This window comes from Lissotriton helveticus, chromosome 7 (assembly GCF_964261635.1).
Source record: "Lissotriton helveticus chromosome 7, aLisHel1.1, whole genome shotgun sequence".
Classification (NCBI taxonomy): Eukaryota; Metazoa; Chordata; class Amphibia; order Caudata; family Salamandridae; genus Lissotriton; species Lissotriton helveticus.
Window position 1 is genome coordinate 67,080,325 of NC_136068.1, and position 22,237 is coordinate 67,102,561.

The 22,237-nt window shown below is 43.2% G+C and overlaps 1 protein-coding gene across 1 annotated transcript in view; it reads left to right on the plus strand.

Moving 5' to 3' along the window:
* Positions 1–22,237, plus strand: part of LOC144768928 (alpha-2-macroglobulin-like protein 1) — a 451,046-nt gene that overhangs the window by 125,724 nt on the left and 303,085 nt on the right. Inside the window, exons 11-12 of the mRNA XM_078652935.1 lie at positions 1,041–1,196; positions 1,801–2,031. Of these exons, the coding sequence (XP_078509061.1) occupies positions 1,041–1,196; positions 1,801–2,031 (387 nt within the window). The remainder of the gene's footprint in view (positions 1–1,040; positions 1,197–1,800; positions 2,032–22,237) is intronic.

A 22,237-nucleotide genomic window follows, 5' to 3' on the forward strand; every position in this document is an offset into this window, starting at 1 on the left:
CTTTCTTGGCCTTAGACAACCATTTCCCAGAAATACTGGGGCAAATATATGCATTACACTTCTAGTCTTGGAGGCTGTAACACAGTCATTAAAATTATTTAAATACTATTTAGAACTGCACTGTTGTGGTGTTCAGATGAGATTGAAGCATCAGCAGCTCCTCTATGGGGTGACAGCGCATCAAGCCACCTCCCCACTCTGCCACTAACTGCTTTAACTTTTACAGCTATTGCATGAACACAAACAATCTCTCGGACCATTTGTTTGCATGTAAAATCTGCAATGTCAGTTTCTCATTCTTTCTTCTTTCTTCTTTCCTTTCCTCTCTTCCCCTGATTATACCAACTGATAGTGATACTCTTGGTTGTGATCTCTGCCTAAGATACTTAATTTATCTTAATTAATTCATTTTTCTGTTTTTGGCAGACTGCTTTTATCTATGGCTGTATTTGCTACAACTCATTTTTGAATGTCAGCTTCTGATTGCTATTTATCTGTTATCAAGGGTATCACTTTTACTTCTAATCTGTATCTTCATTTGCTTCTTTATAACAATAAAATTCTTTTGAAATAAAAAAAAAAGCTGTAATGTCAGGTTGGCAGCAGAGGAGGGCTCCACTACTTGTATTGCGCATGTGTCTGGCAGGGGCTGGTCAGGGACGGGCTGGCCGTAGCGGGCACTGGGCATTTCAGCGGTGGGCCGCCAGGGTGGGGGACGGTTTTCGGCCCCATGGGTGCTGGTTTTTGTTACTGGGGGCAAAAGTGGACATTTGTATTGTTAGATTGTAAAACCCCTCCCTCCTCGGCAGCCACAGCCTGTGCTGGGCCTGGTGGCTTAAGAAAGGTGAAAACTGAGCTGGCAGCAAATCAACCTTTATTTGAGAGGAACCCATCAAATAGTTTAGAAATATGAAGTTGTCCATTTTGATGTTATAGCACTCTGATCTCTGACTTTTGTTAGCCTAGCCTCACTTGTAGCTGTTTTGCAATACTCGCACCCCACCATCCACATGCGTTTGTGTCTCCTCGTCTTTTTGTAGGTGAAGGTGGTGGATGCCAGTGGAGCCGCTGTGCCAGACCAGGGTGTCACACTTCAAGGAAATGGTGTATCACAAAATTACACCACTAACAACGAGGGACTGATCTCCTTCTCCCTAGACACTTCCACCTGGAGCAACTCTGAAGTCTATCTACAGGTATGTCCACAGAATGAGAGATCAGATACAAGTATTTAAGGGTTCATTAAACCTTCTAGAAGACTTAGAAGTCAAAAGACCACTGTATTGTTTATCCAACCATAAGGATGTTTAGGTTGGGATGTTGAAGGTGAGGTTGGAGACCCCAGGTAAGACAATGCACTGGATTAGCGCTGCTGAGGAAGGAAAGGAGCACCTAACACAGTGTGTCTTGGCAAAAAGGCAAGAGTATGTCTAACATAATTGAGGTTTTGGGTCAGGGCAGCCACAGTTTCAGTCACATTTTAATGTGAAGAGGGTCAGTGGTGGTGCAAAAGGAAGACTATCTCTGACATCATATGGGGATAATGAGTCAGTTCTCTGTAAAGGGAGGAGTGTCAATATACTATGGGAAGGGGTGACTAACCCAAGTAGTGTCATCATAAACGTGCTGTGAACTAACACCAGGAATGTATCATTCCAAGTCAGAGCTTTTCCCTATTTCTGCAATCTCTCTTCATCATCCCAAAGTGTACTGCTTTCACCTAAATGCCTCCCTCTATATCCTGGTTGACTGAATCTTTCTCATTCTTTCTCAGTCAATGTTACATTAATTCCTTCGCAGGCGACAGTCGGCCATGTTTTATCTAGCTTCGAATGGGGAGTCCCCCAGATGTACTATCAGGATGCCTATCACAACGTATTGCCCCTCTACTCCAGTGTCGGGAGCCGGATAAAGATCCATGCATCTAAGGGCACTTTGCCATGCGGCCAGACCCAGGACATCCGTGTGAGCTATGAGCTTGACCCCAAGGACCTCAGACCTGATACCAGACACATGGAGTTCTATTATTATGTGAGTACCAATGGAGGGTAGTAGCTAGTCATTGACCAACTTTAGCGGGGATTCGTCAAGGGAGTGCAAAGACAAAAGGGGTCCTAAAACACATTTTGGCATTTTCTACAGACTTTGCACTCCTGCGTTGCACAAAAACTGCTGAACGGATTTGCATTAAATAATATAGATTATGATCGGTAGGTAATTCTTGTGGGCAGTACAGAGAAGTTGTTTACGTATTTTTCAACGTATAAGGTATTATAAATTAGTGATATCTGTTGTTGCTCTAATGTTACTGTATTTCGGTAAACTACTGCAGTACCTAGAACTGACCAGGCATTAAGTGATTGGCTAATGACTGCCTTTACAAAAGTTGAAGGCAGCCATGTTGTTTTAAAGCCACTTTCCCTGTGTTTGGGGCTAGGGGCTGAGATATCGGTAAGTATTAAGTTTTATATTTTTGCCCTACATCTGATCACTTAATTAAAGTAGCAACATGTAGGGAAAAATATATATAGTTTCTATATATTTAAAAAAATTCACGTAGTATCCCAGAACTACCAGGAAGGTACTGATAAAAAATTATATATGTAAAAAATAAGACAAACACTGCAATACACTATATTTCACAAATGTATTGTACTACAGAGTATTGTTTATTTTGTACATATTTAATTCTTTATAAAGAAAAGTGTACAGAGTATCACCAAAATAGAGAGAAATTACTGTGCAACTTAATAAGAGTTAAACAAAAAGGCACATTTCTTAAAAAAGGAACCATCTAGGTAGTAGCTCAGTCCTCCAAAACTTTAAAAAATATATAGAAAAATATTAATTAATTTCCCTATCCATTTACACATTAATACAGTGGTAATAGGTAGGAATAATAATAAGACCTACCTATAGTTAGGAGCCCAAACCAAAACACAGGTAAAGTGCATGTCTGCCTTTTAATTTTTAAAAGGCAGCCGTTTGCCAATTATATGCTGGCTTGTCATCAGCATATACCGTGGTATACTGTGAAGGTACTGTGGTATACCATGGCACAATATATAACTAAGGGCCAGATATATTATTGTATTATGTTATCCTTGTGCCATGCATAGTCTCGCATGGGCAACACAATACTTAGGTCACTCTTACAAAGCAACATAAACCCATCATGCTTGACCCTGATTTTCTTGGTAAATCTAGGGAAACGCAAGGCAGTGCAAATCGCTCTCTTGCGTTAATCTGCAACCCATATTGCAATCATGACAGATTTAATGTACATTCATATGCCACCCCATTCTATGCCACCCCATTCTGTGGCACTCCGCTGTATGCCACTCCAGTCAACAGCAGTCCACTGTATGCTACTCCACTCTACACTATTCCACTCTACACCACTAGGCTGTATGCCACTCCTCTCAATGCTATTCCACTGTACGCCACTCCACTGTATGCTACTCCCCTCTGCACTATTCAACTCTACGGCACTCCACTGTATGCTGCTCCACTATATGCCTATTCCACTGTATGCCAATCCTCTCTACGCCACTAAACTGTATGCCTATTCCAATGTATGCCAATCCACTCAAAGCTACTCCACTGCACACCACGCCAAAACACTTTATGCTACAGAACTCAAAGAAAACAAACAACGGCCGACCACGGTTAAGCACTTCCATTCCAATAGTTTCATATAATATGGTTAGGTGCAACTACTCCCAGCACCTGCCATTGAAAGATGCCATTGTTTCGAAAGAGTTCATGGATAAGGAAGATGCACTCAGGAAGAAGTCATTCAAATCAAAATGTATAATTCATCATTCTTCTTTATTCACATGTTGTTTTAAAACTGGCACTCAGCCAAATCGTTTCTTTCCTTGATGCCAAAGGAACTTTGTCAGGGCTTAAGAGTTAAATGAAGTTTAAGTATGGTAACGACCAATATATAGTGTCCGTATCATACAGATAATAAAGTCACATAAGGATAAAAATATTATCCGATAATATCAAATCAGGATTCAATTCTTAGGTATATTGTGATTGTATAAATACCATCCATAAGCTAATCAGACAACGGAAATCATAAGAGTCCCGGAGTCCTCTCACAGTCAGGGAGGAGAATATTTCAATTCCTACTGCGAAATGTATACGACGCAGGAGGTGCGGAGCACAGTATAATAACCGACAACCTCCGCATGACTTCTTTCGGAGTACCCCTTCCTTATCCATGTACGCTACACAACTCAACTGCAGCCTACACCACTCTACTCCAGTCTACACCACTCAACTCCAGTCTACGCCACTCCACTCCATTCTGTGCCACTCCAATCTGCACCACTCGAGGCTATGCCACGCCACTTGAATCTACACCACTCAAGTCTATGCCACTTCTCTCTAGGCCACTCCACTCTATGCCACTCCACTGTATTCCACTCCACTACTATTCCGCTCCACTCATATTTCACTCTAGACCCATTCCACTCTACGCCTATTTCACAGTATGCCACTCCATGCCTCTCTTGTCACGACCATGTATCCTCAGGATCAGGGCGATGCTATATAGGGGTCCACCTCCAGACTGCCCTAAGCTCTGAATATCAAACCACACAGAGCCTAAGGAAATCAGGCGAGGGAAAGGTCAGGAAGGGACTGGAACGGGAAGGGAGGCTGAAACGAGAAAAGCAAAGACACACAAATGTTAATAGGTACACAATGCTGACTACTCTTAATATTTCTCGCTAGGACACCACCTACCACGGTACTAACTAAAATCACTTCTTCTCCCTCTTGCAGAGACTACTTCCACTTATACCAACAAATCTGTAATACAGAAAGACAACAGCAGCAATTAGTACGGCGAGCCAACACCCAAACACTCCTCTATAATCGTACACCTTCCATGCATACCTTCCAGCCTTCCTGGGTATAACTTATTCAACTAAATCCATTGGGTATTTCCTCTTAACCAACAGAGGATTAAAGTCCCATAACAAGGACTAACATAGTCATTCAGCATTCCAAAAAGGTATTTGCCAAAATAATACACAGTTCCACAATCCAGATATCCGTGGTTTCAAAGGAACTCCAATAGAAGCAGAGTTTTTCAAAGTTCAATGCGCACCCAAAAATGCACGTAGGAGATTCTCCGTAGTTCAGTGCGCACATAAAAGTACAAATAGGCGCCTCCTTGAAGACGCTTACCTTCAATGTCCCCTAAGGAACAAACACCAGCCGGTGCTTGAACCGCGTTCAGCAGCCGCTGAACGCCTGAACAGGAAGCCGCCGCTCCCTGCTTGTTTGTCCCTCTCAGCCGAGAGAATCAAAACCTTCCAGAGCGGCCGCCTGGATTGCAGCCGCTTCCCCCTCTAAACTTCACGAAGCAATGCGCAACCTCCAGCCCCGGCCGGGACGTAGAGGGGGAATAATCCAAGAACAGGTCACTCACTCTCACGGCGGGCGCCTCACGCCGTTCTTCCTCGAAGAGGGCTCCCCTTGGCCAGCTAACACCAATCCTGGAATAATCACTCTCACGGGCAAACAACAGCTACAGCAACGCCGCTGAGTAGTTCAAAGAACTCCGCTTTTTTCCGGCTCTCTGCCAAACGCGGTCCAAACATGGGAACCAGCACAAACAAGTTCAAGGTGCAAAATCACGTACACAGCGCCCCCGCAGGTAGAGACATATATAGATGATAACCCCTCCCAGCTTGCTGAGCATTCTGGTCCTTGTAGTGTATAACTTATTATGGAACCAAAACTGACTCAACAGGCGCTCCAGAAATCGAATCATGACAGTATATCCCTCCTTACCAGCGCCTACCAGCCCCAGGCTTACCCGGCTGACTAGCAAAAAAGCGGCGTATCGCAACAGAATCATGAACCTCAGAACTCTGCTCCCATGAATCTGCATCCGTAGCATACCCCCTCCAGGAAACCAGAAACCATAGCTTCCTCCGTCGGAATCGTGAATCCAAAATACGACATACCTCATTCTCCCTGAGCGAGGGTAACTTTACCTCCTCACCCTCCCTCCTCAGATTATAACAACAAGCAACCTCCTGTAGCAACCCATCCTTTTCTTTTACTACAGAGGCTGAAATGCACCCCTGGGCTACAGAAGACACACAGGGTTCAGGGGAAAACAAGCAACAATTCATACACTCTTCAGTCTCAAATCCTACGGTTCTCGCTCTCCAATTAATAGAGGGGTTGTGTTGCCTCAACCACGGCATCCCAAGTATTATCTCATGATGGGGAGCCTCAATGATGTTAAACACAATCCTTTCTCGATGATTACACACCACCCCAGGTATGACTAATTCTACCTACTCAGTATGGGCTGTAACCGGGCCAGACATTGATTGTGTGCCATCTACTGCCCTAACAAGTTCTGGTTTCCCGATGGGCACCCTCACCAAACCCCATCTCTCTACCAACCCCTGATCTATAAAATTGCCTGTAGCTCCAGAATCAATCATGGACACCACAGGATGGCTTTGATGGTCAGTGTTCAGAATCATGGATAACTCCAGGTGGGATTCGGTGTTCTTACACGTGGACACCTCCAATAAAGGCACTTTCCACTCCAGAGGAGGTTTATACTCGAATAAGGTATGACGACCACTAGGAAGACCTACTTGACTAGCTCCTACGTTAGTTACTGCTAACTGTTTAGCTGGAGAATAACCATTCGTTTTCTTCGGCCTCATACTGCATTCCCGGACATAATGCCCCTTTTTTCCGCAGTACATGCAGAGACCCAAAGACCTTCTGCTCTCTCTTTCTGCCTTCGTTAGAGGAGGTCGGATCGCCCCTATTTCCATAGGTTCTGGGTCCGTGTCCTTCCCACTAGAATGCTCCACTAAAGGCTGCCCACTCCCAGCTCTTTCACCTCTCTTATTATCACCACCTCTATCTGTCATACGGTGATCCAAGCGTAAGGTGAGATTGATCAAGTCAATGCAGGTCTTAGGTTGGGGGTCTATCTGTGCTAACACATCCTTGAGTTTCTCATTCAAACCTTGATAATACAAAGCCATCCGTTTATCCTCAGGCCAGGACGTCTCCACCACTAACCTATTGAAAGCAGTCATGTAGGTAATGAGGTCCTTCCTACCCTGACGCAACCCTAACAACTCCTTATCAGCACTAAGCATTGTGGCACGTCTATCAAACACTCTTTCGAACTCCGTACGGAATTCGTCCCAGTCAGACAAAAGAGCATCGTCAGTTCGCACTAGAGGCACAGCCCAATTAGCTGCATCTCCTGTCAAATACGAAATTGAAAAAGCCAACCGAGACAGATTGGAAGGAAAGGAGGCTGGTCTACACGAGAAGTGTAGAGTGATCTGAGTCAAGAAGGTCTGTATTTTATCCGGATCCCCTGAGTACCTTCCTGGGGTAGCCAAAGGTATAGGAGGGGACACAGTAACCTGTATAGGGGAACCGCTGACATTCGCATCCAACTGATTGCGTGTTTTTCTATCGAACCGTTCTTTCAATGCCGCTGTTTCAGCTCTAGACGCCTCTAATTCATGTTGAACCACACTCAACGCATGCAGCACATCATCCAGAGAGGCCATCTATACAGCACCCCCTAACTGGGAGGAAACCTTTTCTTGGGTACGTGATTCTGTCACGACCATGTATCCTCAGGATCAGGGCGATGCTATATAGGGGTCCACCTCCAGACTGCCCTAAGCTCTGAATATCAAACCACACAGAGCCTAAGGAAATCAGGCGAGGGAAAGGTCAGGAAGGGACTGGAACGGGAAGGGAGGCTGAAACGAGAAAAGCAAAGACACACAAATGTTAATAGGTACACAATGCTGACTACTCTTAATATTTCTCGCTAGGACACCACCTACCACGGTACTAACTAAAATCACTTCTTCTCCCTCTTGCAGAGACTACTTCCACTTATACCAACAAATCTGTAATACAGAAAGACAACAGCAGCAATTAGTACGGCGAGCCAACACCCAAACACTCCTCTATAATCGTACACCTTCCATGCATACCTTCCAGCCTTCCTGGGTATAACTTATTCAACTAAATCCATTGGGTATTTCCTCTTAACCATCAGAGGATTAAAGTCCCATAACAAGGACTAACATAGTCATTCAGGATTCCAAAAAGGTCTTTGCCAAAATAATACACAGTTCCACAATCCAGATATCCGTGGTTTCAAAGGAACTCCAATAGAAGCAGAGTTTTTCAAAGTTCAATGCGCACCCAAAAATGCACGTAGGAGATTCTCCGTAGTTCAGTGCGCACATAAAAGTACAAATAGGCGCCTCCTTGAAGACGCTTACCTTCAATGTCCCCTAAGGAACAAACACCAGCCGGTGCTTGAACCGCGTTCAGCAGCCGCTGAACGCCTGAACAGGAAGCCGCCGCTCCTTGCTTGTTTGTCCCTCTCAGCCGAGAGAATCAAAACCTTCCAGAGCGGCCGCCTGGATTGCAGCCGCTTCCCCCTCTAAACTTCACGAAGCAATGCGCAACCTCCAGCCCCGGCCGGGACGTAGAGGGGGAATAATCCAAGAACAGGTCACTCACTCTCACGGCGGGCGCCTCACGCCGTTCTTCCTGGAAGAGGGCTCCCCTTGGCCAGCTAACACCAATCCTGGAATAATCACTCTCACGGGCAAACAACAGCTACAGCAACGCCGCTGAGTAGTTCAAAGAACTCCGCTTTTTGCCGGCTCTCTGCCAAACGCGGTCCAAACATGGGAACCAGCACAAACAAGTTCAAGGTGCAAAATCACGTACACAGCGCCCCCGCAGGTAGAGACATATATAGATGATAACCCCTCCCAGCTTGCTGAGCATTCTGGTCCTTGTAGTGTATAACTTCTTATGGAACCAAAACTAACTCAACAGGCGCTCCAGAAATCGAATCATGACATCTCTACTCTACGCCACTCCAATCTATGCTATTCCATTGTAAGCCACTCCAGTGTACACTGCTCCACTCTATGCTATTTCACTGTATGCTACTTCACTCTATGCTATTCTACTCTGCACCACTCCCCTCTACGCCTATTCCACCATGCCACTCCCCTCCAAACCACTTAAGTCTATGCGTATCCATTGTATGCCACTCCAGTGTACACTACTCCACTCTATGCAACTCACTGTACACCACACCACTGTACTCTATTCCACTCTACAGCACTCTGCTCTACAATACTCCACTTTACACCACTTCACTCTATTCCACTTCACTCTACACTATTCAATGTATGCCACTCCACTATGCTTCTCTATGCCACTTTGCTCTACGACACTCCACTCTACAACATTCACTCTATGAAATTTCACTCCACTGTAAACTGTTCTACTGAATGACACTCAATTGTATACTTCTACACTCCACACCACTCCACTGTATACCGCTCTACACCACTCAACTATAATTCCACTGTACACCACTAAACTATGTCACTCCAGTGTACGCCACACCACCCCACTGTACACTGATACACCGTACACCAATCCACTCTATACTATTTTACAGCATGCAGCTCCACCCTGTGCCACTCCACGCTATTCCACTCTACCCCACTCAATGCCACTCCAATATATGCTACTCCTCTCGACGCTATTCCACTGTATGCCACTCCAATGTACGCCGCTCCACGACACTCCATTGTATACTATTCCATTCAACTCCACTTGACTGTACGACACTCCAGTCGCCACTGCACTGTCACTTCACCATATGTGACACCACTCTACACTATACCACTCTATGTGATTTCATAGTATAACATTTCACTCTACGCAATTCCACTGTTTGCTGCTACACTCCATGCCACTTCAATCTATGCTATTTGATTGTATACCACTCCACTGTTCGTTACTCCAGTCTATGCCACTCTACTGTACGCCACTCCACTCTACGCTATTCCACTATATCCTATTCACCTTTTCGCCACTACACTCTGCGCTACTCCTGTCTATGCGACTCTAATGTATGAAACTCTACTCTATGCTACTCCACTCTACTCAATTGCACTCTATGCCACTCTGCTGTACAACACTTCACTCTAAGCTTTTCCCCTGTATGTCACTGCACTAATTATAATAATGACACATTTTATAAAGCGCTTGGTTACTCCAACTGGAGAGTCCCCACACGAGGATTGCCCTCCAAGAGCCTAATAGAGAGTAGAGAATCACAATCTGAATGAGAAAAAAAAAGCAAAACTAAGAGACTAAGTTAAAAACATATCAGATGGGCCAGGAAAGTGCGGCATCTTGGAGAAATAAAGCTTTAGTTCAGTCTAAACAACTATGTTTTGAGATTCTTCTGGAAGGTTGTTTCTAAGAGTTCTTGCCCCATATGAAGGGCTGTATGCTATTCCACTGTATGCAACTCACTCTACTCCACTCTACTCTGTCCCACTGTACACCACTCCACTCTACGCTATTCAGCTATATGCAACTTCACTATATATGCCACTCCAGGGTACTCCACGCCACTCAACTGTGCACTATTCTATTAGATGTAACTCCACTCTACACTATTCCACTGTGTGCCACTCCACTGTACACTGTTCAACTATACACAACTCGACTATACGCTTATCCTCTGTATGCCAATCCACTCTATTCTACACCACTTAACTATATCATTCCACTGTGCCTTATAACACTTTATGCCATGACACTGTATGCCATGATATTCTATGATACGACACTCTACAACATGACACTGTACAATACTACACTCTATGCCACTGCAGTCTATGCCTCTTGAGTCTACCGAGCTCTATGAATTTTTACTCCACTGTACAACACTCTACTCCCCTCCACTGTACCAAATTCTACTCCACTCTATCCTACTCCCCTGTACAACACTGTACTCTAGTTTATGGCACTATTCAACACTGTAGTGTATTGTATGCCACTCAACCGAACTGTAATGTACTCTCTTTATGCCACTCCACCAGATTTTACTCCACTCTACTCTAAAACACCACTCCACTCTACTCAACTCTACTCCACCACAACACTGTGCCACTCCACTCAAAGGCAAGGTATGCCACTCAACTCTACAACACTCTATGCCACTCCACTACCACATGCTGTCCCACTATGCTCTACAACACTATACTCCACTCTATGCCCCTCCACTGCATGACATTTTCCCACACACTACGATCCGTCATACCAATCCACTGTATGACACTTTACACCACTCTATAGCACTTTACTTCACTCCGTGCTATGCCACTACACTGTACTTCACTCCACAGCACTGTACCATAAGGGATGCCACTCCGCAATATGACACTTAAATTAATTCTATGCTACGCCACTCAACTCCACTTTACACCACTGTAGAACATTCCAATCTATGCCGCTGCACTCTACAACACTCTACTCTACAAAAGTGCATTCTACAACACTGTATGCCACTGTGCAAAACTGTACTACACTTTATCCCCCTACACTCCACTGTACAGCACTCGTCTCCACTCTGTGCCACAGTGTGACACTCTGCTTAACTCTATGCCACTCTACTCCACTGTAAGACACTACGCAACTACTTCTATGCCCCTCCACCTGACGCTACTCCATTGTACTCTCAGACCCTACTCCTCTGTACTGCACTGTATAACACTCTAGCACACACCACGCCACTCATCTCTACCACATGCCACTCCACTATATGACACAGCACTCCACTCCACGACACTCTCCTACACTGTTCGACACTGTATCACTGGACGACACACCGTCTTATGACACTACACTGTGCGATACTGATCCTCCCCTCCTCTCTACTGTACGACACTCCACTATTGTGAACTGTATGACACTTTAGTTAACTGTACTCCACTCCATGCCACTAAATTGTACAACACTCTTCATCACTTTATGTCACTGTGCAACACTATACTAGACAGCACTCCACTTCACAACACTGCAGTCAGCAACACCCCACTGGATGATGCTCAGCTGTACTGTATGACATGCCACTCCATTGTTCAATACACCACTCCACTCCACGATACTCAACTTCACTATATGACACAACACACCACTCAACTCTCCCGAAGCTGACATCTGGCGGGGAGTCTTTGGATGTGAGTTGGACCGGAGTCCTAGGATTTCACCGTTTTTGACTGGTAGAGGTATGGGAGTCTGCTTCCAGTAGCCATGTTGCTGCTGACACAGAAAGTGTCTAGACAGAAAGTGCCTACCAGATTTGGCCCCAGAAAAAGTCTGAGAGCAAACAACTTCTGACATGACTTCTGGGAGCTCAGTTGGAACTTTGAGTTCAAAAACAAGACTTAGGACCAAACCAACAGGAGATAACTGGAGATTCCGGAAGGAGCCAAGGAAGAATGAGAAGCACTGGAATGGCTGGAGACAAGCTACCAATGAAGAGAAGAAGACTGAAGATTACTGGAGGAGCGAAGGAAGGAATGGGGAGCTGGAGCACACCACAGGAGACCTGAAGCATTTCGATGCAAGGAATGAGTGGAAAACCCTGCCTCATATATGTCCAGGACAGGATTGTATTGAAGGGACTTAGGACACCATGTTAGATTGGGAACATCCTGTTAAAAGGAATGGACAAGGTTCTATCTTGCAACAGGCAGTATTTCCTATACCATAAATCCTCTCCAGACGATTCTAGGAAGGGTTTAATGAAACCTTGAGGTAAGTGTGTTTAGGGACTGCGATAGCCCGCCAGTACCTCAGAGGTCCCTCATTCTCCCACAGGAGTACACACTACACCCGCTGTCAGAAGCTGGCCTACGGAAGAAGTGACAAACCAGAAGTAGAGCATGAATAAAAGAAGCATCTTCCCAAGACCGTTTCCTAGGAGGTTATCATTCCCAATGGATCGAAAAGTGGAGTTTCCCTCGAAAGATGCAAGAATCACATATCTCCTGAACCTCAAACTCGGATCACTGACAAAATATCGAGGTAAAAAATATTGATGGCAAAAAAATCGAAAAAAATATATAAAATGCAAAAATAACATGCACATAATATTTTTTACATATACATATATTTACTTAAAACAATTCATTAACTGTTATCTTTATTTAATTTGTAAATGTATAAATTATATAAAAATAAAATATATATATATATCGATTATTTAAAATTGAAAAATATCTATTTTATAATTAATTCAAATATTTAACTATAAAAAACATAATTAAATGTACATTTTGCAATACAATAAGCACAACTGTAGGGAAAAAATTAGAAAGCGGAATAATACATTTTACTATTCCCACTCCAGTGAGTGCAACAATAGGGAAAGTGTTGGATAGCGGAGGGGTAAAAATTACTATTCTCACTACAGTGAGTGCAACAATAGGGAACGTATTGGATAGTGGATGGGTAAAAGTACTATTCTCTCTCCAGTGAGTACAGCAGTCCGGAAAGTATTGGATAGTAATGGGGAAAAAATTACTATTCCCACTCCAAAGACTGCAACGGTAGGGAAAGTATTGGATAGTTGAGAGGTAAAAATTAATATTCCCACTCCAAACAGTGCAACAGTAGGGAAAGTGTTGTATAGTGGAAAGATAAAAATTACTACCAACTCCAGTAACTGCAACAGTAGGGAAAGTGCTGGATGGTTAAAAATTACTATTCCCACTCTAGTGAGCGCAACAGTAGAGTTTTGGATAGCGGAGGGGTACAAATTACTATTCCAACTCCAATGAGTGCAACAGAAAGGGAAAGTATTGGATAGTGGAATGGAAAAAATTACTATTCCCTATCCAGTGAGTGCAACAGTAGGGAAAGTATTGCATAGCGGAAGGGTAAAAATTACTATTCCCACTCCAGTGAGTGCAATAGTAGGGACAGTATTGGATAGCGGAGAGATAAAAATTACTATTCCCACTCCAGTGAGTGCAAAAGTAGGGAACGTGTTGGATAGCAGAGGGGTAAAAATCACTAAAAACAAAAATGTTTTTAATAAAAATTATCTTAAAAATAAATAAACAATATTTTAAAACTGCTACTTATTTAACTTTAATTAACAGCTAAATATTCATTAATCAATTAAAAAATAAATCACTTCCCACCCTTCCCAACATTTACACTTATGGACACAATAGGACACAACTAAAATGCATTACACAATTACCGTCATTAATTACTAATAATTAATTAAAATTAATTAATAACTAATTGATAATTCATCAATTAAAAAAATCCCACCCTTGCCACCATTTTTACCTTTAAACACCACAACACACTCCTAAAATGAATTGCATAATTAACATAATTACTTTCCAATTAACTAATTAAAATAATTTAATAGCTAATTATTATTTCATAAATTAAAAATAAATTACTTCCCACCATTCCCACAATTTTCATCTATAAACACCACAACACACACCTAAAATAATTACACAATTAACATCATTAATGGCCAATAAATTAATTAAAATTAATCAACAACTAATTATTAAATAATTAATAAAAACATAATTTACACATTTAACACTATAGCATCTCAATTCAACAAATATAAATTAATAAAAATATATTCAATACATTTACTATAATTAAATTACTTCTCACCCTTTTCCCCTATAAACCCACAACCCGCTACAGTACTAAAAACAGTAAAATAGACAGGAAAAAAAATAACTATTAAAAATTAATCAATACATTTCCTATAATTAAATTACTTCCCACCCTATTCCCCTATAAACCCACAACCCGCTACGGAACTAAAAACGCAAAATTCTAACAAAAATAAATTAATTACTACTAACATTTTAACTCATCTAATTAAAATACAAAGAATTCCTATACAAAAAATAAATGCATCACACACATATAACATATATACTAAAAAACATAACATTACTAAATTAATCGATATTTATATCAACTATATTTTTGCAAACAATATTAAACACTTTGATATTTTTAATGTCGATATTACTCACCTAAAATCGATATTCTTGACCAAGATATTTTGTCTGTCAATGTTCTTGACCCACATTATTTTTGCCACAATATTTGTGCAAGTCGATATTTCATGCCTATAGTCTGTTTTTGCACCATTTCAATTGGGAGACATGAAGCACATGATGGATTTTCTAACAAAGAGGCACATGAATGTTGCAGGATTGTGGATTGATGACTTGAACAATTTTAAAAGGCCTAACAATCTCAGCATGAATTTATTATGGGAGAAGTGAGGCAGAAAGGACTTGAATGAAACCAGACTTTGGGGCATATATACAAGCCTATTTCGCCACCTGAGCGTCACTTTTTTTGACCCTCCAGTGGCATAGCGGCCTTCCCCATATTTACAAGGTGACACTAAGGCACTTAATATGGCTTAATACCACCTTGTAAATAAGCCCCTTTTCGACGCAGTCCTCTGAGGCATTGGGGCCTGCTGTGGGTTTTGCAGTGAGCGTTCAACTGCAACACCTGTGCTTTTTGACACTGCCCCAGGTTTACAAGGCTGCGGCAGTGCCAAAAACTAAGACCAGGTAATACCTAATACCTGGTCTTAGAATGGTGATATGAGAAGCAATTGTGCATTTCTTCTCGTTTTGCTCTTTCTATGTGTGCTGCATATTGCAGCACACATAGAAAGAGCAAATCTCCATTATTGAGGTTTCCCATCCTGCACATAAACAATCGCCCCTGCAGCATAGGTACCCTTGCCACATGGTGGCAGGGTGCCTGCACTGGCGCTAGCCAGTTCTTTTAGTACCAGCACTAAGGGAAACACAGGGGTGTGCAGTATTCTTGGGAATACGGTGCATCCCTGCGGTTTGTCAGAGTGTGGTGTTGCCAAATTTAGTGGAACACTGCGTTCTAATTTTTTTTGTAAATATGCCACCTTGTCTCCAATCTTGTAGGAAGGGAGATGCTGCAAGAATCCTCATTAAGCTGCATCCATTGTTTAGGTGCATGACTAACTGGACATTGTGTGAACTCTAGATTGCAGGACAAGCCAGAGGATGAAAGCTTTGGAGACAGAAAAATGGCGAGGATTGAGCAGTGCTATAGACAGAATTATTGTAGGAAAACCTGCCAAGGGTAAAAAGGAATGCACCTCACTTTGAGTGGAATTACAGAAACAGCTGAAGGTACTGTTCTAACTGTTTGTTCAGCCTTTCGGTTTGACCATTAGTCTTGGGGTGAAAACTAGAGAAAAAGGCTACTTCTATTTGAAGAGATTTAGAAAAAGATCTCCAAAAGCAGGACCAAAAACAACAGAGCGTGCAAGTGAAAGATTTCTTGGAAAAAAAATTGTCACAGATTTCACAGAGGGCTACTTTTTAAGGGCAAATACAATTGCTATTTTGGAGAAATAGTAAAGAGTGATCACAATGATCTGATTCCATTCTGAAGGAAGGAGTGCCACGATTAAATCAGTAGAAATAGTATGCCACTGTTCTGGTGGAACAGGAAGGGATGCAAAAGTTTTGAAGCAATGGGAATACGAGGATTTTCCCTGAGAGCAGGTTGGACAGGATCCAATGTAGGGTTTGGTATCACGTCGGACAGTAGGCCACCAAAAAGAGTGAAGAATGAGCTCCAACGGAGATTTAATTTTCTTATGGCCAGCATTAGGAGAGTCATGACACATCTTGTTTGTAGATGTAATGAAAAACGTCTTACCCTGAAAGACAGGATTTCCCTTCTTATGTACAGAGCCACACAAGGTGTTCCATTCTTTTTTGTGAACCGAGGAATAACTGGCTTGAACTCTGACAAGAAATGGCCATGCCTCTCCAATGATATTTTGAAGTGGTAGAATATATTGCCCAAAATCTGAAAGGGCTTCAGGATATCTACATGAAAGGGCATTAGCCAGAATATTTCTGAACCAGGAATGTGCGTGATGATAAAGTCATACTGAATAAAGAAGTAAGCCCATCGAGCTTCTCACCTGTTTCGGCACTGTATATCCGGAGATATTGCGGTGGTCAGTGCCAATTTCAATGGGTTCTGGAGCTCCCAATAAGAAATGCCTGTATTCTGAGCAAGACTTCTTCATAGCTAAAATGTATCTTTCTAGAACTGAGTAATTCTTCTCAGAATCTGAAAGAATATAGAGCAATAGAATACAGGATGTTCTAATCTTTCATCTTCTTGGAGCTGAAGAAGAACAGCTCCAATAGCTCGGTCAGAGATATCAGTCTCAGTGATAAACGTCTGTGTTGGATCAAGGTAGCATAAAATGGAAGCTTCAGTAAAGACTTGTTTTAGATACTTGGAAGCTTCCTCAGCTAAGGAGTCACATTTTAAGTTTAAGAACACAAGTGTTGTTGCTGGTTAACTGGCAAAATTGTCAATGAACTGATGGTAGAAATTCACTAGACCACGAAAGCATTGGGTTTCCTTGACACTTGCGAGACACTGTCAATCCAGAATGGCTGAAGCAGTACATGTATCCATGGAAAATCAAGTACTAATTATGCGAAAACCTAAATAATCAACTTCAGACAGGTCGAATTCACATTTTTGAAGCTTGCAATAGAATTGATTTTGGCGCTGTCTCGTTTTCACTTGTCAGGCATGCATGGGATGCAACTGAGGGTCTTTTGAGACTATAAGAATATTGTCAAATAATACTATGACAAATTGATTGAATATCTCTGAGAATATGAGATCCATAAAAACACTGAAATATGGATGGTGCAATGCTTAAGCCAAAGGGCATAACCCGATATTCAAAGTAACCTAATGGAGTCCGAAAGTCTGTCTTGCATTTGTCGTTTTCTGTCATTCGGAGAAGGTGGTAATCTCTTCAAAGATCTAGTTTTGTGAATGTTTTAGCATTCCTTAATGATTCTAAAATGTCCTTGATTAAAGGAAGAGGATATCTATAATTTATGGTGACCTTGTTCAAGACTCCGAAGTCTACGCATGGTCTCAGATCTTTGGACCTTTAAGGAACAAGGAAGAATGACGTCCCAGGAGGAGAACTAGACCTTGTTGTAAGGCTGATTTGTAGGTTATCTTACCGATATTGCCTTATGTTTTCCTTTTCACATTCAGATAGAAGATGACAAGGCAGGGATATTTCCTTAGGTTTAGGGAGAAGTGTGGCTCAATGGTTAGAGGCGGCAGACCCGTAAGCAGAGAACAGCCTAGGACCAGGGTTCGATTCCCGACGCGGCAGGGTCGTGGACCAGGGTCAGCGGACTAAATAATTCTCGCCTCGGTGCCTACTCTAGTCAGAGACCACACGCGGCAACTCTGGGCATCAGCTTGCCTCATCTTCACAACGGCCCCCCCAGATCGCCGGGGATGCTTGGTCGCACCTTAGAGATACCCATCTGGGACCATCTCTCAGGGTGAGCCAGGACGGGTTCCCCAGCGGTCGAAGCGTGGAGATACTCCTCCGGGAGTCGATTCCTAGCGCTATATAAACCCGCAATTTTTCTCAAAGAGATCAGAAAAAGAGCAGTATTGAATGGGAACTCCATTGAGAAGGTTGATCATTCAAGAGTCTTGTGCAGAAACCATTTACTTAGGGACAGTTGTTAACTGGAGAATAGAACGTGTTGAGAGAATTGTTAAGATAAGGATACAGGTCTGGCTTCCCAATTGATATATAGGTTATGACAAGTCAGCCAAGGAACGCCCAGAATTGAAATGTCGTTTGAAGATGAAATTCGGTCAAAAGAAACAGTTTCCTTATGTTTTCCAAAGGTCATCCTTAGTGGTATGGTCATCTCCTTAACTGGTCCAAGGCTTAGGGGAATACCATTGTCAGTCTGAACCTGTTCAGGGGACTCTTTAGCAATCCTAAATACATTCTTGTTCATGGTCCAACCCTCATCTAGGTACAGACAACTTGCACCACAGTCCAGTAATGTATTCTTTGTCTCTTGCAGTCAGATCCAAAAACACTAATAACCGAAAAAGTGGAACTAGAGTATCAGCTGATACTCCAAAAAAAGGGACATAGGATATACCTGTTTTTCTCCCTTTTACAAAGGATGGAATCAGGCGTTTCCTGAAGGTCTTAGAGGACGAACTGGAAAATCGCGGATTAGATGTTCTAGGTGATCCACTAAACATACTCAGGGCTTTCTTCAGATGTGTTTTGCTGTCTACCTCAGAAAGAGGACCCCAGGCAAGGCCTATTTCCATAAATTTTAATTGGAAGTTTAAGATGAGGATTCTTCAAAAGGAGCCTCTACCCACTGACATGATATTTGAGGCAGAATCAAGAAACAACTTTAATTTATTTGGGTCCCCAGAATACAGTGGAATGGTTGATGAGACCATCTAAGGCATGGGATGTTAAGGCTTGTCATAAGGCCAAGTTTAAATCCTCAACTGTTATAATTTTTGTATCTGCTGCTGAACAGTCTGAACAAGAGCTTGAGTTTGGTCCACCAGAACTGCATGAAGCTGTGGTCCATCCGGTTCCATGTTTTCCAGGCTAAGACTGGACAGTTGCATTGCAGACGTTCACAAAGTTCACGCCCGGCGGACCGTCTTTGTGAGTTGGACCGGAGGCCCAGGTTTTCACAGTTCTCGACTAACAGAGGTATGGACGACCCATTCCAGTAGCCACGTGGCTGGCGACCCAGAAAGCGCCCCCCAAGGAGAGGATTGCCATTAAAGAGAGCACCGGCAGGCTGGTTGCCTTGAGGTAAGTGTGTTTATGGTCTGCAGCTGCCCGCTGGTACCTTTGCGGTCCACCCTCTCCAGTGGGAGTATGCGTTATACCCGCTGTCAGAAGCTGGCCACAGGTGGAGTGAAACATCCACTGTATAACACTTTACTTCACTATACGCAACTCCACTCCACAACCAGTGGTGACTGGTGAACTTTAAAAGGGGTGAGGCTCGAATACCATCCACTAACTGAAGCTGGCGAGCAAATCAAGTAGGCATTACCTCTTTTTAGGAGGTTATCTCCCAATTACATTTTAGGGGGAAAAAATTGGCAAATTTTGGCATTTTATGGCAAAATTGCAAAAAATCCAGAACCTCTGAATGGATGCCCCTGAAATATTCCAAAGGTTATTATGCGGAATCAAATTTGCTTTGTCAGGGGTGTTGACTGCTAGCCTTCCCTAAATATGCATAAGTTTCACTATGAAATATGTGGCAAACTTAAGCACCTCCTGGACTTTTGCTTTATTTACTATCACAGACTGAAATTCGATTGCTGCTTGCTAGATGGATACGCTGCTTGCTTTGCCACCCTCTGCTATTAGCAAGCCATTTTATTTTTTCTGGGTACTTGGAAAGTGAGGATAAAAAGGCAGGGTATGGAGGCACAGCAGAGAGGTTTTCAGCAGGTATCATCAGCCTTTTTGCTCAAAGGTGCCCTTCCTTAGCCCTGAGCACTGAAGCAGATATTTTTAGCTACAAAAAGTGCTCATGGATCAGGTCCTGCCACTATTACGGTTTATCTGTTTCTCAGCAACTAGCACTGGCACTTAAGTCTTGCTTTTTAATAAACTGCAATCAATTAAATAATTAAGTATGTTGCTGTGCAGAAATATATTTGCGTCACTTTCAGAAAAAAATAGATATTGACTCAAACCCTTTTCTTTATGTGTTTTGCATTTCCTATGCCACGAAAAGTTCTGAAATCCAATTTCATGTGGCAAGATGGCCGCCGTTAGGTCGTAGGGAGCAGTCACCTAAATCCTCCTCTCCTAATGAAATGATACGTTCTTGAAAAATTACCCTCATTTGCACTGCTGAGACCCTGCAAGTCGAGAAATCTGCAGTTTGGCTGAATAAGAGGAGTAGGATGGAAAAGTAGGAACAAACGGCTCGACATGGAGAGCTAGGTATCCTGGCATGCTGGGCGTATTTTTCCTTAGGCCGTCGCATTTCCTACGCGGATTATCTACTATCCGGAGAATTCTTAAACGTGGATCTTTGACCTGGAGTAGTGTGTGGGAGAGAATGGCACCACCAAAAAACCAGAAATTAACTAAGGGCTCGGAGGAACCACGGGAGAAAACGGCTCTTCCAGAAGATGACTCCAGTAGCGGGGATGTCCCTGCATCTAACTTAAGAGGGAAAACTCGGCACCGAGGCATAGCCCGCAAGGGAGTGCAAAAGGGAATAGAAGAGGACTCTGTTAAAAAAACCTCAAAGGAAAAAGACATCTCAAAAAAGAAAGCAGGCTCTACAAAAAAGGATCAGATGGAGCGAGCAGGCGGTGTAAAAGAAACAACTTTCCGTCAGCCTACCGTGCTCGAGTCCTTTTCTTTGAAAACTGCCGCATTAAGGGGAGATGAGGCTGCCGGGTTGATGAGGAGACACTCGCTTCCTTCGGAACTGTCTCAGGAGTTAGCTTCTCAGCCGCAGCCTCTGTTGAATGAAGTTACATAGCCGGCCACTTTCACTGTGCTTATTGTAGAAAGCGGCGACGGAGCGAGGATTCCGACAGCAGCAGAATCGCTCACGGAGCACGCGATCCAGACCGGAACAGAGGAGATTGATGGATGCAGCGCTGTCAAAGCCGGCGCAGAGGGAGAGAGACCGGCTGATGGGGAGCCCAGTAAAGTAAGAGAGATTGGTGTCACAGCTTCCTGTGCACAAAAGCAACTTGGGGATGCATTTCAGAGTGTCTCTGAGGGAGTTGAGATAGTGGGTACTAATGATATGACTAAGACAGGCGGCAATAAGACACAAGAGGCTGCTGAGGGGGGCATGGTCCCCTTGATAACACGCAAGACTGCTAGTGTGGAAGATGTGAAGGTGGATGCAGACATAGATGGTGCTCAGATTGGCGATAAGACACCTCAAATTCAATCTCAAGCCAGTACCAATGTTAGTGGTGGTAAATGGGGCAACAAGACTCTGATCCCCACCGATTCACTAATAGAGCAAGTCGAATGCACTGTCTCTAGAGCACTCAACTCAGAGGGGCAGATTGATATTATTGGGAGCAATGAGTGTGATGTGCGCCCCAGACTCGTACAAGCCCCCCCCACCCCCGCCCCACAGAAAATTGTTCCTACATTACCTTCTACGCTACCTATTTGTTCGCCTAGTGACGAATGTTTCTTCACTGGGAATGACGGTGAGGAGGAGGAGGAGGACAGTGAGCAGGGGGACGAGGAGGGGAAGGAGTCAGAGATAACTTCAAGCGGAGGGCTTGAAACAGATGCGGACACGGACACGGATATTGAAACCGACCTCAACTCATCCTCAAGAGAGGGTCAGGAATCAGATTTTGAAGAAGAGTTGGAATTGGACACGGTTCAGAAGAAAGGAACAAA